Source organism: Dipodomys spectabilis, unplaced genomic scaffold, assembly GCF_019054845.1.
Source record: "Dipodomys spectabilis isolate Male_0828 unplaced genomic scaffold, ASM1905484v1 ptg000230l, whole genome shotgun sequence".
Classification (NCBI taxonomy): domain Eukaryota; kingdom Metazoa; phylum Chordata; class Mammalia; order Rodentia; family Heteromyidae; genus Dipodomys; species Dipodomys spectabilis.
In genome coordinates, this window is record NW_024870907.1 from 2,873,454 (window position 1) to 2,899,218 (window position 25,765).

The 25,765-nt window shown below is 60.8% G+C and overlaps 2 protein-coding genes across 5 annotated transcripts; one reads left to right on the plus strand and one right to left on the minus strand.

Moving 5' to 3' along the window:
* Window positions 1-932: 932 nt before the first annotated feature.
* Tspo (translocator protein) lies at window positions 933-7,402 on the plus strand. Of its 3 annotated transcripts, XM_042697961.1 has the most exons (6): window positions 933-1,010; window positions 2,202-2,325; window positions 3,386-3,594; window positions 4,811-5,021; window positions 5,717-5,855; window positions 7,005-7,402. In XM_042697961.1, exons 4-6 carry the CDS (start codon window positions 4,840-4,842, stop codon window positions 7,188-7,190), a joined length of 507 nt encoding a protein of 168 aa, XP_042553895.1. In that variant the 5' UTR covers window positions 933-1,010; window positions 2,202-2,325; window positions 3,386-3,594; window positions 4,811-4,839; the 3' UTR covers window positions 7,191-7,402. The 3 variants fall into 3 exon arrangements, with proteins under 3 accessions (XP_042553895.1, XP_042553893.1, XP_042553894.1); XM_042697959.1 differs by lacking the exon at window positions 3,386-3,594; XM_042697960.1 differs by lacking the exons at window positions 2,202-2,325; window positions 3,386-3,594 and having other exon boundaries at window positions 944-1,010.
* Window positions 7,403-7,935: 533 nt separating this feature from the next.
* On the minus strand, window positions 7,936-24,079 carry Ttll12 (tubulin tyrosine ligase like 12). 2 transcript variants are annotated; one of them, XM_042697962.1, is made up of 14 exons: window positions 23,889-24,079; window positions 19,896-20,071; window positions 16,590-16,788; window positions 15,799-15,958; window positions 15,580-15,713; window positions 13,328-13,404; window positions 12,092-12,208; window positions 11,820-12,014; window positions 11,561-11,672; window positions 10,935-11,086; window positions 10,577-10,658; window positions 9,299-9,367; window positions 8,681-8,819; window positions 7,936-8,602 (listed from the first exon to the last, which is right to left on the minus strand). In XM_042697962.1, the coding sequence occupies exons 1-14, from the start codon at window positions 24,048-24,050 to the stop codon at window positions 8,451-8,453; spliced, it is 1,926 nt and encodes a 641-aa protein (XP_042553896.1). In that variant the 5' UTR covers window positions 24,051-24,079; the 3' UTR covers window positions 7,936-8,450. The 2 variants fall into 2 exon arrangements, with proteins under 2 accessions (XP_042553896.1, XP_042553897.1); XM_042697963.1 differs by lacking the exon at window positions 23,889-24,079 and adding an exon at window positions 21,745-21,836.
* Window positions 24,080-25,765: the final 1,686 nt, after the last annotated feature.

Genomic DNA, 25,765 nt, shown 5'->3' on the forward strand with positions numbered 1-25,765 from the left:
CTCATGTATGCAAGGCAAGCACTCTACCACTGAGCCACCTTCCCAGCCTCAACTGCACGGTTTTAGAGATTGGGAAGTCCAAGCTAGGGAGCTGTTGGTGGGGATTCTGCAAGTCGGCCACATTTGAGAGGCGGAATGGAGCTGACGTTTATAATAGACTCGCTGGACAGACAAAGCCTTGCTGTACACGGCGGGAGTGGCTTCCTCGGTCTCTGAGAGCCCTCCTGACCGAGCTGCGCTCTCAAGGCCGCACCTGGGCCCGTCTCTCCCTAGCACACGTGGGGGTGACATTTCCAGACTTTTTTGTGGGGCGGGGGAGCCTTCAAAACCTAAGGGGGCGCACACAGCAGAGCGGAGGAGCCAAACCTAAGGGGGTGCACACAGCAGCGCGGAGGAACATGGAGACCGGGGCGAGAGCATCGTGAGGTGGGGGTGGCACACAGGAGCCCCCAGAGCCATAAGGCCAAACTACGCTCTGCAAAGGAAGGTGCCCAGCGCCCAGACAGCTCGTGAGGCGCGGCCGGGCTGGCCGGGCTGCCCGGGGTGGAGGTGGCCGGCGGCCTGAGCCTCTTCCCTACGAGAAGGGCGTGTCTCCCAATCTGCGACTACAGACGCACGGACCAGTACGAGGAGATTGGCGCTAGTGGACCCGGAAGTCCAATGCCAAGTAGCTAAGTGAACTGGTGTGTGTGCGTGTGTGCGCGCGCGCGTGCACGCACGCCGAGGCTGGCGTTTGAACTCCGGACTACAAGCTCTCGACCGCTTCATTCCAGCCGTGAGTCACGGCTCCAGCTCCCGCCCGTGCGGCGCCAGGCGCTCAGGGGGCGTGGCCGGACGGGCGGGTCCCCAGGAGGCGTGGCTTACAGGGGCCGGGCGCGTCCGGAGGAGCGGCCCCAGAGGGGCGTGGTCGGGCAGGGCTATGGGCGGGGCTTGCAGGGCGGGGCGGGGCGAGGCCAGCCACCACCTCTCCGCGCGGTGACCTTCCGGGATCGAGTCGAGCCTGGGCCGCGGTGAGTGGGGCGCTGCGGTGGGGGCCGGGGGCGCGGGCAGGGCGCCCACCGGTGCGGTCCCGACCGCGCCCGCCCTTGCGCGCGGGGCCAGAGGGGCAGCTGAGGCCCGCGTCACGGGCTCACGCCGGGCAGCACGTGGGCCGGGGCCTGGGCGCCTGCGGGCGGGGCTCCTGCGCGGACCCGGAGCGTTCGATCGATCGATCGGGACCGGGGCCACGTCGGGCCGGGGCGGCTCGGTGCGGCTCGGGTCCCCGGGGGCGGGACGGCAGGAGGCGGGGCTTCGCCCGGCCCCGCGGCCGCTGCGCAGCCCGGGGAGGCGAGCGGCCCCTCCGCTCCCCGCTGCTGGAGACTCGCTGGGAACGGGGAGGCGGGGAAACTGAGGCTCTGCCAAGGGACCTCGGGGTCCAGGGTTCGCGCGCCCCGTGGTCCGATCCCGGAGCCTGCTTCCTCCAGGCCGGGGTCCCGCGGTGTCCGCAGGTGGCCCCGGCCCCGACTGCACCGCGCCCGGTCGTCCTCCTCCCGGGGACCCTGGGCCGCCCCGCGGGGCGGGGGTCGGGCCGGCAGCGAGCCCGTTGCCCCTGCTCCCCTCAGGGAGCTGGGATTTGAACTCACGGCCTCTGAGCCCCACCTCCAGCCCTGTTCCTCACCGGCTATTTTTAGACACGGGACTTTAATTCCCGCCCAGACCCGGGTCTCCGCTGCCCCTGCGGTCCAGGCCCGGGTGCCCCTTGGAGTTCTCCCGCCCGCCGGCCTGGCGCCTGGCACCGCCCTCCTCCCCCAGGAGGGAGGACCCGCATCTTCTGCACCCCGCTGTGGGGTGAGAGGACACCGCTATCGAGTTTTCTTCCCTGGGGCTGGCCTTGAGTTGCAGTCCTCCATTCCCAGCCTCCCAAGTGGCTAGGACCACAGGTCATCCGCCCTGGCGCTCTTCACTTTTGCAAGCAGTGCTTGAATGCACTTTAAGAAGTGACCCTCTCCCTCCAGCCACACTCAGAACTCCTGGTCACCTGTTGGCCAAGGATCCTTCTAGACTTCTTGCTGGCTCACTGCTTGTTTTCTTACAATGAAGAGGACCAGGCATGAATCACTTAAACGTGGAGGGACAGATAAGGCCTGGAGGAGGCTGGGTTCAGTGGAGGGAGGAGGACGGATGGGAGCAAGTCTGCTCTACTTCCTGGTCACTGTCTCTAGGAGGAAATGGGATAAATAGCCCCAGCACTGCCCACTCCCCCACCTGGACCCCAGCAAGTTGGAAGCAGAGCTAAGGCTGGACTCTTATCCACCTTCAGCAAGAGACAAATACTGTAGCGGCTCGGTGAGTGGTTTTGGTCCTCTGCTGGGCCCCTAGCCCCATCCCGGGCCCCCTTGGGTGCCCCTCTCCCCCAGAGCTGGTCTGTGGCTCTGCACAGCTTCACCCAGGGTGACTCAGTGCGGGCCCCACCCCTGCCTGACTCCTCCCTCTTCCCCCTTGGGGTGATCCAGGAGTCAGCAGGGTCCAGAGGCCCCAGGAGGCTCTGAGCCCAGCTGGCAAGGAGACCTCCCGTTTTTTGGGAGTGCCCGCTGATGACTGGGGCCTGTGAGATGATAAACACAGCACAGTCTTGTGGGTGCGGCCTGCGTCTGTTCCCGTTCCCTGTGTTGGCCTTGGGCTGGCCCCACCCCTCCATGGCTGTGGCCAGCGGGGGGGGGGGGGGGGGGGGGGGGGGGGGGGGGCTGGTTGCAGGCTGGCAGGGACACCAGCTTAGGAGGTACCTGGGGACCTTGTGCGCCTCCCCTTCCCCATGCTGGGGCCCAGGGACCGTATTGCCACACAAACCTCTAAAACCGGATGCTCAGGAAAGGAAGCATTTGCCAGGCCCCTGCAGGGACCCTGCCAAGCAGTGTCCACAGGGGCAGAAGGCAGGCTGTGGTTGCCAGGGGCTGGGTGGCACTGGCGGGGTGTGATTGCACACGGGCACAGGATTTCTTTTTTCTTTTTTGGTTGGCCGTGGGGCCTGAACTCTGGGCCTGGGCGCTGTCCCTCAACTCTTCAGCTAAAGGCTAGCACTCTACCACTTGAGCCACAGCACCACTTCTGGCTTTTTCTGTTTCTGTGGTGCTGAGGAATCAAACCCAGGGCAAGCACTCTACCACTGAGCCACCTTCCCAGCCCAGGTTTTCTGAGTGATGAAACTGTTGTGGAACTTGGTAATATATGAGGTATCCTACACCTTTGTCGGTTGTGGGGCTTGAATGCTTGAGCTCAGTCTTTTGCTCAAGGCTCGTGCTATATAGCTCCTTGAGGCACAGTACCATTTCCGGGTTTCTGGTGGTTCATTGGAAATTAACAATTACTGGACTTTTCTGTCTGAGCTGGTTTAAACTGTGATCCTCAGATTTCAGCCTCCTGTGCAGCCAGGAATTCAGGTGTGAGCCCCGATCCCATTCTACATGGCATCCAGCTCTGTGTACCTTTAGATGGTCAGGTGTATGGTTGGTCAAGAGGAAAATCACAAGTTCAAGGCCAGCCTGGGCTACATAGCAAGACCCTCTTAAACCAAACCAAACCAAACCCTGGCAGGAGTCGCTGAGCTCAGCAGGAGTGGTGAGTGACAGGGCCTGGGATCTTCGTTCCCTTCAAGGCTCGCCTGGATTAAGCCTTGTGCGGGCTGGGGTCTTCCTCATCAAGGCTGGCCTGGAACTCAGGCCCTGTGAAGGCTGGGATTTTAGAGGTGTGTGCCTGGCAGGCCTGTGCACTTTCCTGTCCGAACTGCGAGACTTGGTGTCTAGCATTTATTTGGAACTAGATTTATTTTTATGAGCTTGAACTCAGGGCTTTGTGATCTTGTTTACCTTTCTTGCTTAAGGCTAGTCCTCTACCACTGGACTCACAGCTCCACTTCTGGCTTTTTTGTGGTTAGTTGGAGATAAGAGTCTCATCAACCCGGTGCTGGTAGTGCACGCCTGTCAGCTACTTAGGAGGCTGAAATCTGAGGATTGCAGTTTGAAGCCAGCTCAGGCAGGGAAGTCTCTGAGACTCTTCAACTAAGCACCAGAAAACCGGAAGTGGTGCTGTGGTACAACCTATAAGTTGATAGTAGCGCTATTGTTCAACTGGCAGAGCACTAGCCTTGAGCAAAAAAAAAAACAAAAAAAAAACCAGGGCCAGAGCAGAGGGCCCAGGCCTTGAGGTCAAGCCCCAGGACTGGCACGTGTGCGTGTGCATGCGCACGCGCACCGGTACCCACACAGTCTCATGAACTTTCCTTCCCAGCCTGGCTTCAAACCATGACCCTTGAATGTCAGGTGTGGGCCACGGTGCCCAGCCACATCCCTCTCTACCGAGGAGAAACTGAGAAAGCTGAGGGGACTTCCCTGAGGCCCCAGTGGGTGGTGGGGAACAAGCTTTGTCTGCCGTTAAGCCACTAAAGGAAGGAAAGAAGGAAGAAGGTGCTAGAACACAGGCACAGGCCTGGCAGGGCTGGCAGGGCAGAAGCCTGCCGGGTGGAGGGGATTTTTTTTTTTGGGTCTGGTCGTGGGGCCTGAACTCTGGGCCTGGGCGCTGTCCCTGAGCTCTTCAGCTCAAGGCTAGCCCTCTACCACTTGAGCCACAGTGCCACTTCCGGCTTTTTTCTTATGTGGTGCTGAAGAATCGAACCCAGGGCCTTGAGCATGCAAGGCAAGCGCTCTACCACTGAGCCACCTTCCCAGCCCAGGTGGAGGGGATCTTGAACCTGCATCGGGTGAGGGACGTGGGGGGTCTGAGGTGGGAGAACTCGCGGGGCTGGGGAAGGCCCTCACCCCACCCTCTGTTCTTTCAGGACTTCCTGGAGCAGCAGCTGCAGCACCCATGGCGCCACCTTGGGTGCCCCCGGTGGGCTTCACCCTGGTGCCCAGTCTAGGGGGCTTTGTGGGCTCCTACTTCGTGCGAGGAGAGGGTCTCCGCTGGTACGCCGGCCTCCAGAAGCCCGCGTGGCACCCGCCGCGCTGGGCGCTCGCCCCCATCTGGGGCACGCTCTACTCAGCCATGGGGTAGGTGGGTGCGGGCTTAGCCCCTTCCTGGAGGGTGGCCCCCCGCAGAGGCGGCCCCGGTTCCCAGCGAGGCTGCGGGCCTCCTTCCTCTGGGTTTGGGGAGGCTGCCTCCACCCGCCCCGGGTGTGTTTGGCCTGTGGGCCTCTAGGACTGGTGCCAAGAGAAACTACTGCGGTGGCAGAGGTGCAGCTTCAAGGACTGCATTGCCAGGGCCCAGGATGGCATGTTCCAAAACCTGTGTTTGACAAGGGACCTGCCCGGAAAGTGCCCAGTGACTGGAAGGGCGTCCCCTGGTGGTGTCTGTGGGGACTGCCTCAGAGTGTGGTCAGAGGTCAACTAGTCCCCTCCTCCTCCTAGAATGTTCTCTACAGACCTGCTGTGGCTCACATCTCTATCCCTGCTTCCTCCCATCATGCCAGATTTGGGCCAGATGCCTGTGGCTGGCAGGGCCCCTGGCTAGGTTCAAAGCCTTCTCCATGAATCTGCCCTTTATGACACTGCTGAAAATAGCAGCAGGTGCTGTTTTGTGTGTGTAAGCCCCCACAGCAATCCTATAAGACGAAGGCCCAGGGAGGTCAAGTGATTTCCTGGACATCACACAGGAGGCAGTGACGGCATCATTGCCATCTCAGAGATGAGTGAGGCTCTGGCCCTTTCTCTGATGGTGTCCTTCTGACCAGTGGCCTCTGTTTTAGATATGGCTCCTACATGGTCTGGAAAGAACTGGGCGGCTTCACAGAGGAGGCTGTGGTTCCCCTGGGTCTCTACGCTGGGCAGCTGGCCCTGAACTGGACGTGGCCGCCTATCTTCTTTGGTGCCCGAGAGATGGGCTGGGTAAGTGCGGCCTTGGCCTGACTCCCTGCGGGTGGCCTGGGGATGTGGGCAGCGGGCAGTGGCAGGGAGCTCACAGCGGAATGCCTCCAGCCCCTCCACCCGGCACGCTGGCCGCACCTGCAGTGTACACACTCGGGAGTTTGGCTTGAGCCCAAGCTCCAGGGCAGCCTGGGCAGTGCAGCAAGGCCCAGCCTCAAACAAGAAAAAGAGGAAAAAAAGTGTCTTGTCAGACGCTGGTGGCTCACACCTGCAGTCCCACGAGGCTGAGAAAGCCCATGAGACTCAGCTCCAATAAGCTACTCAGAAAAAGCTGGAAGTGGAGTTATGGCCACGTGGCAGAATGCTAGCCTTAAACAAAAGCTCAAGGTCCTAAGTTTAAGCCCTAGGACTGTCATATACGTTTCTTGGCTTAAAAGAATCTAAGCTAGGGGCTGGGAAGGTGGCTCCATGGTAGAGTGCTTGTTTTGCATGCATGAGGCCCTGGGTTCGATTCCCCAGCACCACATAAGCAAAAAGGAAAAAAAGAAAGCCAGAAGTGGCAGTGTGGCTCAAGTGTTGGAGCGCTAGCCTTGAGCTGAAGAGCTGAGGGACAGCACCCAGGCCCAGAGTTCAGGCCCCACGACTGGACCAAAAAAAAAAAAAAAAAAAAAAAAAACTAAGCTAGGCACCAGTGGCTCACACCTGTCATCCTAGCCACTCAGGAGGCTGAGATCTGAGGATCATGGTTCAAAGCCAATTTGGGCAGCAAATTCCATGAGTCTCTTATCTCCAGTTAACCACCGGAAAACCAGAAGCGGTGCTGAGGATTAAAGGGTGCTGAGGATTAAAGAGGTAGAGCGCTAGCCTTGAGCAAGAGTCAGGGGCAGTGCTCTGCCCTGAGTTCAAGCCCCAGGGTCACCACCACCACCTCCAAAAGAAAAAAGTCCACTGAGCTGCACCCCAACCCCTCAGAAGGGTCCCTGCTGAGCCAGACAGGGGTCCCCACCACTGGCCAGCCTTGGGGACAGCAGAGCCCCCTCGCACAGCCTGAGGCCTCCAGCTGAGCCCCAGCCCAGCTTATTCAGAGGCAGGGCGGGCGTGGCAGGTCCCTGGAGGCTGGGGAGGCCCGAGCCCAGCCGTGGACAGCGGTGACTGAGGCTGTTTCTGCAGGCTTTGGCGGACCTCCTGCTCATTGGCGGGGCGGCGACAGCCACGACCGTGGCCTGGCACCAGGTGAGTCCGCAGGCCGCCAGGCTGCTGTACCCCTACCTGGCCTGGCTGGCCTTTGCCACTGCGCTCAACTACACCCTATGGCGAGACAACCGAGGCCGGCCCGGGAGGTGGCGCCCGGAGTGAGGATGCTGGCCGGCCTGCCAAGCACTGAGCACCGCTGCCAAAGCCACGCCTGCCCTGCCTGCTTGTCGTCCATCTGGATGTGGACCTGAGCCCAGGGCCGCCAGCAGCAGCGGGGCGGGTGGGCCCAGTCCCATGCAGGTGCAGGGTCCCGTGCCTCTGAGCTGCGTGAGGCAGGCCGTCATTTTCTACCCAATAAAGTTTGCAGGCAGCTGTGCGGTGGGCTGTGTGGGGCAGGGACTGGGGAGGGGGAGCGGCGTGGCACCTCACCCAGAAGAGCCTGGGGTCTTCCCAGCACCGCGCACTCCAGAGCCACAAAAGCCCCAGGAGCAGGAGAGGGCTGGTTCCTCACAAGCTGAGGGTGGGGGGCCGCCAGTGGCCTCTCTCCAAGGACATAGCCAAGGCCAGGGCAGCCTCCACTCTGGGCCTGTGGGTGTGGAAGTGACCGTACTTGTGTGAGCCTTCCAAGCTGGCAGCCGGGCCAGGGCTCCCATCATGCAGACTCCTAGTGTGAGCCTGGGTGATCCCCACGCTGCGCTGTGTGCTGGGCCGGCACCACGCTGGGGTCCTCCAGCCACGATCATCGCCCAGCACTCACCCCTGCTGCCGAGGGCCTGGTGGGGTGGGACGGACAGCCTCCCCGGGAACTCCCTCAGGCTGACTGGCTTGGGGGTCCCCGAGCCAGAGCCGGAGCGTTAGTGAGCGGGGCCTGGGCGCACTGGCCACACAGAAACAGGCAGAACAAACCTTGGAAAAAACTAGAACTTTACATCCATGGAAACTCCTGCAGTTTGACAGACACTGGTGGAAGACAGCTTCTGCTTTAACGTAAAGTTCTCCTGGGCCCTGTCTTCCCGGTGCCGATGCTGGTGCCCCTGCCCGCCTGCCCGCCCCAGAGCACATGCCCGTCAGGGCTGGGGGACGGCAGACGCGGCGTCACGCAGCACGCAGCACGCAGAACTGTGGCTGGCCTCCCGAAGATGGGAGCCGCACCCAAGTCCTGGTCTGGGCGCCTGTGGGGAGCCACTCAGGGAAGAGGCTCCCGTGGCACCTCTGGGAACCGTCCTGAGATGTCAGGCGTAAGCCCCAGTGGACGCCTGGGCACAGTACCTCAACGGTAACAGCAACATTACTACTAGAAAAATAAAGCTCCCGGTGGAGGTGGAGGCGGCGGCGGCGGCTGCAGGTAGAGTAGAGCGGGCTGCAGCGCCCAGCCCTGCCGACACCCCTGCTCGCCACGGCTCTGCCCAGAGGGCGGGGGGACTAGAGGAGGGGGGTGACATGGCAGCCGGCAGGCTGGTCAAGAAACAAGGCGCTGAAGACGTCGTTGAAGAAGGTGGGGTGGTAGCGGCAGGCCCGTTCGCAGTCAGGGTTGAAGTTTACCTCCAGGATCTGCGGCTGCATCACGCGCTTCCCTGGGGGCAGAGCATGGCCGTGGGAAGGGGGCCCCAGGTGGGGGAGGGGGAGCACGGCACGGGCTGGGGGCTGCTTACCACTGGGATGGCTGTCCCACTTGAGCATGAGGTCAATGGCGTAGATGGCCCGGGACGAAGGGTAGTCGCACAGGCCCAGGGGGGGCGGCTTGGCGCACACGGCTTGGAAAAGCTTGGCGAAGGCCTGGAAGATCTCAGCCTGGGGACAGGCGAGGCGGCCTGCTCAGCATGGACGCTGGGAGAAGCCCCAGCCCCTCCTAGCTGTACGCGGCAGCCCTGTGGCCTGAACCGTTCTTCCTCTTCTGGGGTCTCTAGACCAGCCAGGGCTGCCTTCACTGGAGGTGCTGGGAATGCAGCCCAGGGCCTCTCCACCGGGCCACTGCTATATCCTAACCTCTGCCCAGAGCTCCTGCAGGTGGTAGAGGCCCACCTTCCACGGAGCCTGTCACATCTGTCACCCTCTGACTGCCCTACGGTGTCCCAAATACTCTCAGGTCACTCCTTTCTGCTGTGGGAGCCCACAACCCCGCACACAGGCCTAGGGGCAGCAGAGCCATCGCTATAGACTCAGTGGGAGGCAGAGGACCAACAGAAGGCACTAGCACCCCTCCACTGAGCCGGGAGGGGAAGGGCAGCCTGCAGGCCCAGTTCTGTCCCCGCCTCAGGGCGCAGGCCCACCTGGACACTGCTCCAGGGAAACGCCGGATACTGCTTCTCAAACTGAGGGATGAACTCGTCATAGTGCACCTGCAACACATCAAGGCCTGTCGCAACGCTCGGGCTGGCCGCAGCCCGCACGGCCCAGGCGGGGTCAATCCCAGCCCTGCAAGGCACACCACGTGGGAGGCCGGGATCCTCCCGTGAGAGATGAGCGGCGGGCACCGGTACCTCCGGCTCTGCGTTCCGCCCGGTAATTGGACATAACTTTTTGGACTTTTGCCCTTGGCTGGCTTTGAACCTCCACATTCCACGTCTCAGTCTCCTGGGTAGCTAGGATGACAGGCCAGCGCCACCGGTGCCCGGCAGGCAGATTTAACTTTGAGGCTGTTTCCCCCCTGCAAAAAGTCCCTGCTCCCCGTCCCGCCTGCGGGGCTGCAGTACACCGCCTGAGTGCCAGGGCACAGGAGGCGGGTGGGCAGCGCCCTGCCAGCAGGCATGGCTCAGAACTGGTCCGGGCGGAGCCGCACCGGCTGCAGACTCCGAGCTCTGCCTGAGGACGGGCCAGGAGGCTGGAGAGCAGCCAGCACCCGGCATGCCCGCTGGACGCAGCTTCCCACAAGGGGCGCAGGAGGGCTTGGAGCCCTTAGCGATGGCTTCTAATAATACTCAGATTAGAGTGGTCAAGGGCAAGAGGCCACAGGGCCACCTGGCCATGCTCTGCCTGTGGGGAGTGGGCACATGGCAGCCACCCCCCAGTAGGTAGTGCAGGTACGGGGTCAACATGAGGACCATGCGTCACTACTCAACAGCCACAAAGATCTGGAACCACCCTGTGAGGTCTCAGAACACATCCAATCACATAGCATTGGCACAAACACCAGTCATGGAAAACCAGGGCTGGGCTGTGGAGGGGTCCGCTAAGGTGTGCCCGTGCCATCTCCATACATCTGGCTGTGGACAGTGTGAGGCGGGACAGGCGAGATGGGGTTTGGTGGACAGGCAGCAGGACAGAGAGGGCTTGGGACACACATCTGGAGGTCTGCTTCTCCATCCTCCTTCCAGCACTCAGAGCTGGCCTTGGTGCGGGCACCTGCTGCCCAGCTGGCGGCCAGGCATCTCACGTTTGTGCCTCAGCCCTGACACCTGAACAGCCACCTTTCCCAGGTGTCCACTGCTGACCCCACGCCATGACCTGCCTCAGGACCCCCACACACCAAGGACCTGTGCCTGGCACAATACTGCTGCTTTCAAGATGTTTCTAACAGCCACACCAAGGACCCGCATCCCAGGCCCTACCTGCTTCAGTACCACTTCCGGGTCATAGTTCATGACAGTGAAGTGCTTCTCATAGTCGTCCAGGTCGCTGAGTGCAAAGGGCCTAGAGAACAAGCGGACAGCTGAGCCGCTGCTGGGAACCAGGGACACAACACCCCTTGGCCACGCTGGCACTGGTTCCCTGGTGTGAGCTGGGGTCAGGAGAAGGAGCTGTGAAATCTGCAGCCACGACCAGCCGTCACGCCTGTCACGTGCCCACGCTAGCCTCACCACCACCCGGGAACAAAGGGTCACAAGCTGGCAGATGGAGGAGGAGACCCTCGGCCCAGCCCCTCGCCACGCCTGGTCAGCCAGCACCCCGGGCCCGCAGATTACCTACCGGTTGGAGAACCGCAGCCAGAAGACGTCATACACAAACACCCGGAGTGGCGTCACGGAGCGCAGCAGCACAATGTAGCGGATGTCGAACTTGACGCTGCCCACGTCCTCTCGGAGGAACAGGACGGGGCTCTCGATGTACTTGGACACAACCTGGAGGTGGCATGGGCTCGCTTCAGTTCCCGCACCCAAGACAGGGCTCCTCCCTGAGCCCAGGACCCCTTTGCCCAGTCCCGCCTGGGCCAGCCACCACTGCCCTTTCCTTACTTCAACCCCATCTAGGAATCACATCTAATGGAAAAAATGCATGCACTAGCCTCACCTGTAACTCCTTTCACCCCTCAATGAGCACCCTCACGGCCCCCACCCCAGACACGGCCTGGGCAGACCTGTGTCCTCTGAGCCCCAATGTGCCCTCCGCACGTCCCGCCCCTGCACCTGGTGTCCCTCCGGCCCCCCACCCTCCTGCCGCAGTCACTCTGGCGGTCAGCGCTGCTTGCCTGAGGTGGGCGGGGCCTCCTCCACGGTCAGTGCGTGGTCCGAGGCCAGGTCCGGCCCCAGCGCTCACTCCCGAAAGCCCAGTGACCACGGACCCCGCCCACCACCCAGGCCTGGGCCGGGCCCCACCTTTGGGGTGCTCTCGCGGTGCCGGATGATGCTGTGGAGGCTCTTGGTGATGTGCGTGTCCAGGCTGCGGGCCAGGTTCCAGGGCTTGCAGATCCAGTGGTTGTCCTCACCCCTAGGGGAGTAGGGGGCTGGCAATGCTGCACCAGGGGCGCAGGCCCCAGGCCCACTGTGAGGCGAGCTAGTGTCTCCCAGGAAGCCAGCGGAGTAGGAAGTTGGCAGGGCGAGGCTGTCCGGGGTCCCGCCTGCCTGGGGGCCTTACCGCCTCTCCCGCTGCTGGAAATAGCTGACGAACTGGGGTAGCTCGGTGTGCAGGTTGAAGGTGCGGGGCAGCCAGGGGGGCCCCTCAGGGCCGCCTGCCCGGCGAGCCACAGATGCCAGGCAGTCCTTCACCGTCAGCAGGTTCTCGCAAGGGAACTGGTTCAGCAGCACGCGTGGCCGCTCCTGGCTGAGCCTCCTGTGGGTGGAGCAGTAGCTGGCTCAGAGCGCAGCGGGGGCCTGGCGGAGGCCCGGGGGGCTGGGAGGCCACCCCACCTGTAGTCCTTGAAGTGAGAGAAGTTGAAGAGGATGTCGGCGTCGGCCTCGCTTGGGGTGAAGGTGAAGCGCGGGTGGTTGAGGTGGCTGAGCACCTGCTGCACGTCCGTGTGCACCCTGCGGGGGGTGGGGTGGGGTTAGCTCCTGCCCGGGGCTCCGGGTCAGCAGGGGCTGGGCACCTTGTGCCCTCTGTGCCCAGATTCTCACTTCAGGACGGGAGCTTAGGTCCTGCGTCTGTGGACGGGATGGAACAGGGCAGTGTAGGCATTAGGAGACAGTGCTCCATGGGGGTAGAGGGTGGGCTGCTACCACTGCTCTGACAGCGGATGCCACAAGAGCGTGGGTATGGGATGGGAGCCCTGATGAGCTCTCCCATGGGGGGGGGAGGGAGGGGATCTGCAGGCCAGTCAGGTCAGGACAAGCCCAGGGCAGAGGTGAAGGGGGCCCAGAGGCCTGTGGGACAATGGGTGAAGGTGGCCCGAGGGGCTGTGGCGGACTAGGCGGCTGGCACTGGGTGAAGATCCAGTCCCTAGAGAGGGACTGAAGCCCGGGGTGAGCAGGGCGCTGAGTGGGCTTCCTGTGGTCTGCTGGGGCCTGCGTGGGGGTGGAGAAGAGCACCCCACCCACCTGCAGCGGAACCAGGTTTAGGGGTCTCTAGGAGGGGCTTCCACAAAGGCAGAATCTGGTGTCTGGCTCAGCTCAGCACAAGGGGGCACGGCTCCTCACTGGTGACAGAGCCTGACAGCTCCCGCCCCAGGGACTCAGGCACACCTCTCCTGCAGTCTACAGAGCTTTATTTTTGGTCGGTCGTGGGTCTTGAACTCTGGGCCTGGCCACTGTCCCTCAGCTCTTCAGCTCAAGGCAAGCGCTCTACTACTTGAGCTACAGAGCCACTTCTGGTTTTCTGGTGGTTCATTAGAGAAAAAGTCTCACGGACTTTCCTGTCCAGTCTAATTTTGAACTGTGATCCTCAGATCTCAGCCTCCTGAGTAGCTAGGGTTACAGGCGTGAGCCGCCGGCGCCTGGCTTCAGGTCTTTTTTTTTGGCGAGGGATCTCACTATGCAGCCCTGGCTGGCTTTCAACTCTGCAGATCAGGGGCCATGGAGGAATTTATGACGATTGGAAGGCCATACAAAATGATCAATACAGGCAGACGGCCTGGGACAGCTGAAGAGAAGCACGGCGATCTGCCTCGTCCCCTCCTGGAGGACGGTGACCGAGGGACAGACACTTACTTGAAGATGTGGTCATGGGGGTACACTGCAGGGCTGATGGGAAGTGGCAGTTTTTCCTTGTTTTCCTCCAAGATGGCCTGGAAGGAAGAGAGCAGAGCTGAAAATGGACCTCAGGGCCTCCCTGATAGGACTGAGCTAGGCCACCACCTGGGGGGTCTTGGGGTCAAAGTCTCTCGGGTGTAGAACCGCCCAATTCTACATCAAGAAGAAGAGACAGGCAAGGTCGCTCTTGATCTCAGCACTGCCTGAGTCAGGTGGGAAGGAGCCTGGCGTCTTCTGCAGGGGCTGTTGATCCGAGGAGTGCTGGAGGGCTTGACACATGTTTACATAGCTGAGCGCCAGAGTCTCACGCCTGTCATCCTAGCTACTCGGGAGGCTGAGATCTGAAGATCTGTAGAACCCATGGGTGCAGATGTCTGAGTGTTCAAACACAGGGAGTTCCACTTCCCAGCTCACAGTGGGCCCTGAGCACTTCAAGCTGCTTCTGAGCCATGGGTAGCCTCACTGGGCTGTGGGCTCAGAAGTCGGGCTGGGGTGGGGAGTGGGGCTCGAGGCTTCGGCCAGCGGAGGGCCAGCCTGGGCAGCAGTGTGTGAAAATCTACAATTAACAACCAAAAAGCTGTTAGTAGAGTTGTGGCTCAAATGGTAGAGCCTTGGACAAAAAAGCAAAGGGACCGTCTGCAAGCCTGAGTTCAAGCCCTCATACTGGCGCAGGGGCAGGTCCACGAGCTGCGTCTCTTCCGAAGGCACAGCTCAGTCCACCTCGTCGAAGGTGGCCGCACTAGCGGTTGCGTCTCCTGGGCAGCAGCAGTGGAGACGAGGCACTCCGGAGGCGGGCCACCAGGTGTTGAGCGGCTTCTCACTTTCTCTCTGGCCAGGTCAGTTACCATGCCACGGGGACACGGGGACACGGGGCAGCCCACGAAGAGGCCCCATGTGGAAAAGCAGAGGCCTCCAGCCAACACCAACAGTCAGCACCGCCTCACCGGGGCCTCAGCCCCAGCCATAGTGCACAGCCGGGGCAGCGCACTGAGTGCCACCAAACCCCAGCTCCACAGAAGCCACGTGGGTCACAGCCTGACCTGAGCGGTCGCCTGGAAAAAGGACGTTCCAGGTGAGGGCAGGTGGCCTGCTCCTCTTCCCTCAGAACTTTCCAAGGCGCACACTAACGTCCCTTTTTGTCCCATTAACAGCCGGCCTCCAGGCCAGCGTGCCTGTCCCTCTCCAGCCCCACGCACAGGTCCGCCTGTGGGTCTGTGTGGCACAGTGGTTCCCTCAGAGCCGCTGCTTTGGAGGTGTCCACCATGGCAGGCCGCAGGCCGTCAGCCAGCAGCACTCGAGGGACCGCGGGGCCGCAGCACAGCGCTGCCCCCGCGAGGCCTTCCCAAAACCCTCGGGCACGCCGCAGCCTCACACGCGATGGGCTCTGAAGCTCTCACGTCCCCTTGGCTCTGGACCCCAGCTCCCCTCCCCTGGCCAAAGCCTCACCGAGCCCCATTCCTTGCATGAGGTCTCCCCGCCAGCCTGCACTTCTGAGCTGCTCCGCTGGGCCCATGGCTCAGAAGTAGCCTAGAGTGCTAGGGCCCGCTGTGCCCTGGAGCTCCCTGTGTTTGAACACTCAGACCTCTGCGCCCATGGGTTCTCTATCCTTGATCTAACTGACAGTGTGTCTAATACACTTGAGAAGTAATTTCACGCTGCGGGACGTGGCAGGCATTTTGTCCTGGTCACTGCTCCCCAAGCAGCACCGTACTGACAATGGCTCGCACCACTGCATTAGTTCGCACCACTGCATGAGGCACCAGAGGCCATCCAAGACGACGTGAAGCACACAGGGGCCGTGCAGGGTTCCCCACTTGATGTAAAAGCGTGAGCACCCACAGACACCCACCGTGGGGGCACAGTGAGGTGAGCTGGTGATGAGCAAGATCCAACTGCCCAGCCTGTTTCCCCTTCCCCACCCCTACTGCCCCCAGGCCCTGGGCCCGGCCCAGTCCAGCTCAGCTGAGCCCCTGGGGCCCTGATTCCAGCACCAGGCGCCCGGGACTGAGGTGGGGACAGGTGCAGGCTGCGCAATGGGGACCTCCTGCCCACGCCGAGCCCTTGTCTCTCACCAAATGCTTCCCTCCCTCCCACAGTAACCAGCTCAGGGTCTGGCATCAGTTGGCATTCAGAAACATTTGGTGACTGGATGGAGAACGTTCCAGAAACCACCAGGCACACAGGCCTGGGGTCAGAGGCAGAGGGCACACCTGGTAATACTCGGCAGGCGGCTCGGGCGTGGAGGAGCTGAGGTCCAGCATGTCAACGGGGGCCCAGGGCAGCAGCCTGCATTTCCGGATCAGAGGGTCTGCCTCTCCGTAGGCAAAGTCCCGGGTCACCTCCTCTGCGTGGAGACACGCGTGCCCATCAGCGGGGGGCCGCGGCCGCTCCCAGGCCCATCCTCCGGAACGGGCATGCACCTCACTTACCACCGGTGTCCAGGTCCCGCAGGGGCCACAGCAGGGTGTAAGCCACTTGCTGGGGTGCGTAGAAGAAGGGTGCGGTGGCGAAGCTGGGCTCATCCGCGTGCTGGATCCGCGCGCCAAACTCGTCCATGATGTACCACACAGGCACGCGCTCCTCCGCCGTCTGCGGGCACAGCGGGGTCAGTGTCAGCCACGTGCCCCCCCGCCCTGCCCTTCTGGGCACCCCTCCACCCACATGCACCTCTGCCAAATTGCTCTGGGCCTGGGAGTCCCAGGCCTCCTGGACAGGGGCGGCCATGGGGCACTGTGAGAACTTGGTGGGGGGGTGGAGGCATGGGGGGGGGCAGTGCTCTGCAACAAACACGGGGGTGTCTGCGTTCCCTGCTCTCTGGGGCCAGGGGGCCTTGAGTCAGGGTGGGGGTGGGGTAAAGGAAAGAAGGGGTCTCTCAAAGCCACATGGATGAGTAATGAGAGCTTGAGCCTCTTCTGGTGTGTGTGCGTGTGTGTCTGGTGTGTGTGTGTGTCTGGTGTGTGTGTGTGTCTGGTGTGTGTGTGTGTGTGTAGGAGGGAGACAGAGGGACGGGATTAGAAAGGAATAATGAAGGGCCAAGTCATCCGGGCCCAGGCCATCACTCTGATAAAGCTATGAAGAGTGAGGCCAAGGGCTGGGTGGGCACCGGGCCCACAACCTTGGTTGACCCCAGGGACTGTGCAGAGCCTCCACGGGGCACGGGGGAAGCCCAGCCTGCACACCGTGGCCGTCTTCCCTGCCCCGGGCCTGGGGGTGAGCTCACCCCATGGGCCAGCTGGTAGGTCTGGTTGAACTTCCACATCTCCTCCAGCACCAGGGCCACAGCCTCAGCACTTGGCAGCTCGCCGTGGAACTCGATGCCCATCAGGTTGGCCATGCGGTGCAGCAGCCCGGGCACCTGCTGCAGCTGGTGGCGCGCGTGCTCCACGCGACACGTCCAGGCGTGGTCAATGAGGAAGATGCTGAAAGCACAGGCCACGTGTGGCATGAGCGCCAGGCAGGCTCGGCGGGCAGGAAAGGGGAGGAGGCTCAGGGCTGTGACTGAACCTAGCACCCAACTCTTTTGAAGCTGTTTCTTTAGCACCACGGTGATGGTTTTGGAGTCTCTAGGCCTCAGCCACAATCCTGGTTGTCTCCTCAGTGTGTGGCCCTGAACAAGACTTCCTTCTCCTGAGTGGACTTCCTTTCCACATGCACTGAACACCAGGTAGCTGAGCACACTGAGTGTGGTGGCACTGCAGACACCAAGCCTACGTGTCAGCCACTGGCTCCCAGCTGCTGCGGGGCAGACCCGAGCAGTCCCGCCTGCTTCCTGTAGCAGCACCAGCACCGTCAAGAGCAAAGGCTGGCCAGGCATGGTGCCACACACCCATAATCCCAGCAACTCTGGAGGAGGTAAGAGGACCTTGAGTTTAAGGCTAGTTGGAGCAGTTTGAACAAGAATTTGTATCAAAACTGAAATACAAGCAGGGTGCTGGTGGCTCACAACTGTAATCCTAGCTACTCAGGAGGCTGAACTCTGAGGATTATGATTCAAAGCCAGCCCAGGCAGGAAAGTCTGTGAGACTTTTTTTTTGTCTGGTCGTGGGGCCTGAACTCTGGGCCTGGGCGCTGTCCCTCAGCTCTTCAGCTCAAGGCTAGCGCTCTACCACTTGAGCCACAGCACAACTTCTGGCTTTTTCCTTTTTGCTTATGTGGTGCTGAGGAATCAAACCCAGAGCCTCAGGCATGCAAGGCAAGAGCTCTACCATTGAGCCACCTTCCCAGCCCCTGTGAGACTCTTATCTCCAGTTAACCACCAGAAAAACGGAAGTGGCCCTGTGGCTCAAGTGGTAGAGCACTCGCCTTGAGCTGCAGAGCTCAGGACAGTGCCCAGGCCCAGAGCTCAAGCCTCACACCTGAGCCAAAAACAAAAACAACAAAAACCACACAAGCGAACAAAGTCTGGGGCCTTGGCTCAGGTGGTTAAGACACTTGTCTGGCATGCATGAGACCCAGGGTTCAATTCCATAAAGAAAAACAAAAAGCGGAACCACGACTCCACACACAGGAGCAGCAGCAGGGGGGTGTGCAGAGGAGAGACACACGGCACTCACCCCACAGCGGGCTTTCTGCCCTGCCCGTGACTGTCCATGGCCTGTGCAGCTCCCACAACGCTGGGGTGGGGCAGGCACTCTAGCAGCAGGTCTAAGGCCAGGTGTGGCCTTCTACATTCCAGGATAGGGCCTGAGTAGGCCATGGCCCAGAGCTTCGCTGGCTCCCAACAAGAAGGTGCTCTATGAGCGAGGCAGCCCCTCAGCTGCTCTGACTGTATTCCCCCTGCAGAATGAAAGCAACAGCAGAAACTCTGGGCTCAGGGCAAAGGCAGGAATCTTATTGTGCTCATATGAGCATTTGTTTTGGGGGGCAGTATTGGGATTTGAAATAAGGCCCAGAGCTTGCTAGGCAGATGCTCTGCTGCTGAGCCATTCCTTCAAATTTTATTGTGCTGGGTATTTCTGAGATGGGGCCTTGCTTCCTACCATAGTGCACACTTGGACGGCTCTCCTGCTTTTTGTTTCCGTAGAAGTTGAGGTAAGTGTGTCACCACATCCAGCCTCTTGCCTTGAGACGGGATGTAAAGGACTTTTCTGCCCGGGCTGGCATGGAACTTCAATCCTCTGATCTCAGCCTCCCAAGAAGCTAGGATTACAGGCATGCGCCACTGGTGCCTAGCTTTTCCTTTATTGGTCCCTAAAGTGGGTCCTGAACTAGTGCCCGTGAGGAAAAAAATCTCATGGTTTTTCTACCTGAGTGGACTTCAAATTGCAATCCTCAGATCTCAGCTTCCTGGGTAGCTAGGATTATACGGGTAAGTCATTGGTGCCAGTCTTTTTTTTCTCGTTTGATAGAACCCAGGGCTACATGCTAGGCAAGCATTCTACCATTTGAGCCATATCCCCAATCCTTTTTTGTTGTTGGTTGTGGAGCTGTTAACTAAGAGCTTGGGTGCTGTCCCGGAGCACTTTAGCTTCAAAGCAAGTGCTCTACCACTGTGAACCACAGCTCCACTGCCAGTTTTCTGGTGGTTAATTGGAGATCAGAGTCTAATGGGCTTTCCTGCCAGGGCTGGCTTTGAACCCTGATCCTCAGATCTCAGCCTTCTGAGTAGCTAGTTGTTTGATTTTGTTGTTTTAACAGGACCTTGCTAACTTTTCTCAGAAGGGTCCTGAGCTCTCCTCCTCCCTCCCTAGCTTAACCTCTAGAGTAGCTGAGAGAGTATACTTCTATTTTTTAATTTGTTTGCATGCCCTAAAACAAACTGCAGAGTGGGCCTTTAGCAGTGTGTGCCGGGTGGCTTGAGGGACCCGGCAGATGCAGGTGGGGCAAAGGAGATGGAGGAGCCTGCTAGGGCCTAGCAGCCGGGAAAGACTAATTAGTGAGTGGAATGAAGCACAGGGAGTGGCAGATGGGGTGCTGCGCAGAGCTACAGGGTGGGCTGGATGCCCACCACCTACAGGTGGAGAAGGACACAGACAAAGCAGGACAGCCTGGATTCTGGGGACCCTCAGAGGACGGCAAGTTTCTTCACTTGGCAGAAGAGCGGGCAGCCTGGCACTGCTGAGGACAGTGGCCCTGGGCAGAAGGCAGCCCTGGGTCTCGGGTCTCATCTGTGACCTGCTCAAAGGACTGAGTGGCTCTCAAGAAGACCAGGCCAACCCCGTGTCTGGTTCAGCAAGGCTGCAGGGCCTTGGGGTGCAGCACCTAGACCCCTCACCAACGAAAGTAGTCACAGGGAATCTTCCCCGGGGGCGGGGGCAGGGGAGAGTCCTGATCTCTTTGGCAAAACTGTGGGACCTGAAACACACCTATAGTGGGAGGCACCATCAGGGTCCAGGATCACAGAGGTACTTCTGGACTGCAGATGTGGACACACTCAGAAACCGGGAGGCAAGGCTGGACATCGGCCGTCTTGGGGGGGTTACAAGCATGGAGCTCGGCTCATGAGGGCTGTCCAACAGCCAGTGTCTTGGTGACCTCTACACAGAAGCGGGCTCTGACAGCATGCACATCCAGCCATGGCTCCTACCTGTTTGGGTCTGAGGCCTGCAGCCCGCTCTCGCTGGTCACGATGACCTTGTAGCATAGCTCCCCGCCTGGGTTGGGCTGCTTCCTCCGGGCCTCCCCGGCAGCCTCATCCTCCACAGCATCCTCTTCCACCTCCTGCACTTGCATTATCCCAAACATCTCCCCGGCGTCAAAAACCTGGGGTCAGAGCACAGGCAGCAGGGGATGAGGGCCATGCACAGGCCGGAAGGCCATCAGACCCCTTTGAAAAGCAAGAAGGAAGCTGGGCATGTCATTGACAATCTCCCCACAAAATCCGACAGACTCCCAGGGACATCACAGGGACCTGATCTACGCCACAGCCGCACAGGACACCGAGTTTGGATATGGCCACAGTGCTTGTTCTATAGGGAAAACACAACTGGACTTCCTTCTCATCAGAAATAACGTAAGACCAGGGCAGCCAGGCAATCTATGGGGTCTTCTACATCATTGGTCAGCACACGCAGGCAGCTCGGGGCCTGAGGGGCCTGCGGCAAGTCCTCAAGACAGGAAGCATGGGCTTGGGTTTCCAAGGCCACTTCTGAACCTCAAGCAGCTAGAAAAGCAGACACGCTGGCCTCTTGTCAGCAGTTCTGCTGTTCCAGCCACTTACGTGTTCTCTGTGGGAGCCAGCAAAGACATGGGGGGAGGGCGGGGGGGTTCGGATTTTCAGACTGCCTCTGTGGTTCAGATCTTGTAACTGCTGCTTCAACCTATGTGCCCTTGAACAAGGTTCTTGGCCACTTGTTGCTTGTTTCCCGGTGCGTGCAGTGGCCTTCCTCCAGGGTTGCTGGGAGGATTAAAGGCTGGGAGAGAACTCGTGTCCTCATCCTCGTGTGAGTTAGCGAAAACGTGCCATAAGGTTCCCAATCCACTGCAGGGAGGCAACCAAACCTAGCTAGCTCTTGCCTTGCACCTTCTCTTCCCAGCACTCTGTGCCTGCTGGAAGGAGCCACCTCTGCAGGCACAGGCAGCTTTGGCAGGCAGGGAGTGTCCAGTGTGCCGCTATGCGGAGGGGAGACGGATCACAGGGGATCGTGCCTGGGCTGGTAGCCCCTCAAGGGCCAGGCCCTCAGAGCCCACGGAAACTACTCTGCTGCACTGGGAGGGCTATGTGGGGCACTGGAGATAGGAGTGGGGTTCCTAGGAGGAGAAAAGCACAGAGCCTGAAGCTAAGTCCTCAACTCTCGAAGCCATCCCGAGGAGGCCCAAGCAGCCTTGCCCTGAAGATTAGGAAGGAAGCTGGGGGATGGAACTCACGCCCGAGGCTTCCTCAAACCTTGGCTTCTCCTGTGCTGTGTAATAGGGTGCCAAACACCAAAGGTGGGACCAGAGGAGCCCCTAGGGAAACTGCCAAGGGAAGAAGCTTTATGGAAGGTTCTGGCAGAGGAGCTGGTGGTAGTGTCTAAGTCACTCCTCTCCTTCTGAAGCCTAGGTCCAAGCCAAGGCACCAAGGCACTGGCCCGGCACAGATGAGGGCCTGATCACCTGTGGTCGTGCAGGTGCGGGTCCTGCTGGTCTCCTCCCTGGCCTGGCCCCCGTGCAGGTTCTTCATGACTCAGAATGACTCAGCTCTGCATGTGAGAGCTATGGAAAGACACAGGCCGCCCCTGGCCAGGACACAGTGGCGGGACTGGCCAGGGCAGGACTGGAAATTCTAGTGACCACCTCTACAAGCTGGAGCTTATCTTTCTTGACACCCCTAGCTCCCTGGTGGTAAGGTCTCATCACTCTGCTTCCCACACCGAGACAGGGCTTAGATGGGTCTATTACCCCTGTGGGATGCAGGGCAGGACCTAGGGGATCTCACATGGCCCATTTTCACTCACACAGGGATCCTCTTTGTATCTTCCCTGGGGTCTTCTTCCACCACAGCACAGGCTTGGGACCAGGGTGAGCCTTCAGGGAAGGGCAGGTGATGGGCAAAGACACAGAAGACACCGCTGTGGGGAGGCCCAGCTCACACGGAGCCTGTTAAACCAAACTGAGGCACCTGAACTTGTGACAAGGTTATGTACTTGGCACCTTGCCACCCAGTCCCCTGTGGTCACTGATCCCAGAGAACAGGGATCTCAGGATACCTGCTTCTGCCAGCATGTTCCTCCACAGCAAACAGCTGGCCCAGGAAAAGAGCAAAATTCAAATTTTGAACCGTGACTCTCACTGAATACCCTTGGATATGTGTTTTGCTGCTGTTTGGCAGTGCTGGGACAGAACAGGGCCTTGCACATGCGCTAGCACTGAGCTAGCCGCTTGTATTGAAGTAGGTTATGTCCTTAAGCAAGAAGCCCGACAGAAGAAATGCCATTTATCCCCCAAGGATAAAGGCTCCTAACCCCAGAGCTGTCATTTGCTTAGAGGGTGCTGCGAAAAACCCCAAAAGGTTCCATGTGCCCAGCATTCCAGGAAATAAGTCTAGACCTGCTAACAATGCTCATTCTTGCTTTTGTATGCTATGAAGAGGAAAAAAAATTAAAACCTTCACATGTTGCTTGGGATAATGTGGCTTTTATCTTTAAAAGACTAGCTTTGAGCTCTCTGGGGGCTGCATGATTTGGGAAGCCTATGCCCCCATGCAGTCACCCGCCTTGCCAATAAAGACGCCTAGAATTCAGTTTATCAACTGTGGTGCTCTGCCTTCTTGCTGATGGGGTTACAACAGTGTGTTCTGGTAGGAAGATACCTGGTTCAATCCCTGGGCTCTCAGTCAGCCAGACTCTGGGCTTCTAGTCAGTCAGCCAGACTCTGGGCTTCTAGATCTCTGTGAGACACATTCCTCTGGGCTCTGAGGCTCCTTCTGGTCACCTGCACCCCTAACTATCTCAAAGTGGGACATGAGTAGTCAAGAGGAATTGACTCCAGCTTAGGACAGGGCCCTGGCTGGCTCGCCCTGAAGCCGCACTGGCCTGAGCGCCTGGGCAAATCCGCTAATCCCAGGGCTCACTCACCACCCCTCTGCAGGAAAGAGGGACCCTGGGGAACCCCAGGTTAGAGCCAGCAGGCAGCAGGATGGAACTGTTCCCACAAAAACCAGGCGCACCTAAAGGCATCCAAGCCTCCTTAAAAGTTTTGTCTCCCAGGCATGAAGAACCACCAGGCGCTGGAGCGCACGCAGCTCCCCAAACTCACAGGCTCCAGCTCTCGGCAGCAGGCAGACAGCCTCAGACGAGCCCCAGCCGCGGTTCGCATGCCCCGGCGGGGTGACGGGTCCGCCCCGGGGCGGCACACAGCTGGGGCCTCAGCGCCGGCCAGCCCGGCCCAGGACCCCAGATTGGGGCACAGGCTGAGAACTCGGGCTCCCCAACTCCAGGCCGCCCCCAGCCAAAAGGCGGAGTTTCCATCGCTTTCCCGCCCCCCCCCCCCGCCCTCCTCTCCGCCCCGCGCTCCCCCCCCACCCCCTCTCGGCCCCGCGCTCCCCCCCCACCCCTCTCCGCCCCGCGCTCCCCCCCCCCCGACCCCCTCTCGGCCCCGCGCTCCCCCCCCACCCCTCTCCGCCCCGCGCTCCCCCCCCCCCGGCCCTCTCTCCGCCCCGCGCTCCCCCCCCCGGCCCTCTCTCCGCCCCGCGCTCCCCCCCCCCGGGCCCCCTCTCCGCCCCGCGCTCCCCCCCCCGGGCCCCCTCTCCGCCCGGGGCCCCCTCTCCGCCCCGCGCTCCCCCCCCCCCCGGCCCTCTCTCCGCCCCGCGCTCCCCCCCCCGGCCCCCTCTCCGCCCCGCGCTCCCCCCCCGGCCCTCTCTCCGCCCCGCGCCCTCTCTCCGCCCCGCGCTCCCCGCCCCCCAGGTCCCCTCTCCGCCCCGCGCTCCCCCCCCGGCCCCCTCTCCGCCCCGCGCTCCCCCCCCCGGCCCTCTCTCCGCCCCGCGCTCCCCCCCCGGGCCCCCTCTCCGCCCCGCGCCCTCTCTCCGCCCCGCGCTCCCCCCCCTCCCCGGGACCCCTCTCCGCCCCGGGCCCGCCCCTCGGGGGCCCGGCCCCGGCCGTACCTCGTGCTCCAACTTGTGCAGGAGGCGGCCCCAGTACCGCTCCGGGACGCCCGAGGCCCGCAGCGCCGGGCCGTGCAGCGCCGCGAACTCGGCCAGGGCCCGCGCGCTGTCCTCGGGCGCCCGAGCCTGGCCGTTGCGCTCAGAGCTCAGCTCGGCCTCCATGGCCCCGTGGTCCGCAGCAGCACCAAGGGTGGGACACGCGCCTTCGGCAGGCCCGCCTGGCCCCCGCCGTCCTCCGGCGCGCCGCGCCGCCCCGCCCCGCCCCGCCCCGCCCCGCCCCGCCCCATCCTCCGCTCTGCGCAGCACCGCCTACCGCCCGACCCACGCCGGGCCGAACTTCTGAAAGCCACGTGCGCGTGCGCAGCGAGCGTGCGCGGAGTCCGGGGCCCAGTGCACGTGCGGCAGTCGGCGCAGGTTGCCGGCGCTTGCGCACGCGCGGTGCAGGGAAGCGTGTCATTTTTCATTCATTCTGCGGCTGCCGCAGGGGATGCCGGGAGGGCGGGTTCTGCGTCCCTCGTGCTCAGAGCCGGAAGAGGCTGTTCTGATGGGCGGAGCTGCGGCCGGCCCTGGCCACGCCTTCCCGCAGGTAGGGGTGGTTCTCGGGTTCTCTGGGTTGCTTAAGTGGTTGTGTGCTGCAGACTCGTGGCCCATCCCCATTTCCCCATATTTGGAAGGTCAGCAAACTTATGCAATTAAATTAACACTAGCTGTGCCAGCCAGGTGCTGGTGGCTTATGCCTGTAAACCTAGCTATTCAGCGGGCTGAGATCTGAGGATCACGGTTCAAAGTGATCCTCAGATCAGGAAAGTCCGTGAAACTCCTTTTTTGTTTTTGTTTTTGGGTCCGGTCATGGGGCCTGAACTCTGGGCCTGGGCGCTGTCCCTCAGCTCTTCAGCTCAAGGCTAGCGCTACCCCCTGAGCCACAGCGCCACTTCCAGCTTTTTTCTTTTTGCTTACATGGTGCTGAGGAATCGAACCCAGGGCCTCGAGCATGCAAGGCAAGCACTCTACCACTGGGCCACCTTCCCAGCCCCCCCCCCCCCCCCCCCAAACTCTTATCTCCAATAAACCACCAGAAAATTGGAAGCGGTGGTAGAGTGCTCCCTTGAGCTGAAGAGCTGAGGAACAGCACCTAGGCCCAGAGTTCAAGCCCCACGACCGACAAAACAAAACTAGCTATTCAGCGGGCTGAGATCTGAAGATCGCAGTTCGAAGCCAGCTCTAGCAGGAAAGTCCATGAGACTATTATCTCCAATTAATGAGAAAAGATATCAGTGGAGCTGTAGCTCAAGAGGTAGAGCACTAGCCCTGAGCAAAAAGCTCAGGGACAGGGTGGGAAGGTGGCTCAGTGGTAGAGTGCTTGCCTCTCATACATGAGGTTCTGGGTTCCATTCCTCAGTACCACTTAAGCAGAAAAAACTGAAAGTGGCACTGTGGCTCAAGTGGTAGAGCGCTGTCCTTGAGCTGAAGAGCTGAGGGACAGCGCCCAGGCCAAGAGTTCAGGCCCCACAACCGACAAAAAACAAAAAAGCCCAGGCCTGGAGTTCTGGTGCACACACCTAAAATGGTGTTTTGAGGCTTCTTTTTTTTTTGGCAGGTGCGGGAGGTATTGGGGTTTGAGTTTGCACTTGCTAGACAGGCACGCTACCATTTAAACCACACCCCTCAGCTTCTTTCTGTTTTTTCAGGGAGGACCCTGTGGTTTTTATCCAGGGCCACCTTGAACCATGATCTTCTTACCCATGCCTCCTGGGTAGCTGGGACCACAGACAGTGTATAACCATATCTGGCTTGTTGGTTGAGATAGGAGTTTTGCCACACTTTGCCTAGCCTGGTTTTGAACTCGGACCCTTCAAATCTCTAGCTCCTAAATGGTT

Bases quoted from the DNA above. Each gene is read 5' to 3' on its own strand.
- Tspo (XM_042697961.1), top strand. From the start codon at position 4,840: ATGGCGCCACCTTGGGTGCCCCCGGTGGGCTTCACCCTGGTGCCCAGT. The intron at 5,022-5,716 runs GTAGGTGGGTGC...CCTCTGTTTTAG, and splicing joins ACGCTCTACTCAGCCATGGG to ATATGGCTCCTACATGGTCT. The intron at 5,856-7,004 runs GTAAGTGCGGCC...CTGTTTCTGCAG, and splicing joins GTGCCCGAGAGATGGGCTGG to GCTTTGGCGGACCTCCTGCT.
- Ttll12 (XM_042697962.1), bottom strand. From the start codon at position 24,050: ATGGAGGCCGAGCTGAGCTCTGAGCGCAACGGCCAGGCTCGGGCGCCC. The intron at 15,959-16,589 runs GTGAGCTCACCC...CTGTGCCCGCAG, and splicing joins CCTACCAGCTGGCCCATGGG to ACGGCGGAGGAGCGCGTGCC. The intron at 12,015-12,091 runs GTGGGGTGGCCT...CTCCACCCACAG, and splicing joins TCTCACTTCAAGGACTACAG to GAGGCTCAGCCAGGAGCGGC.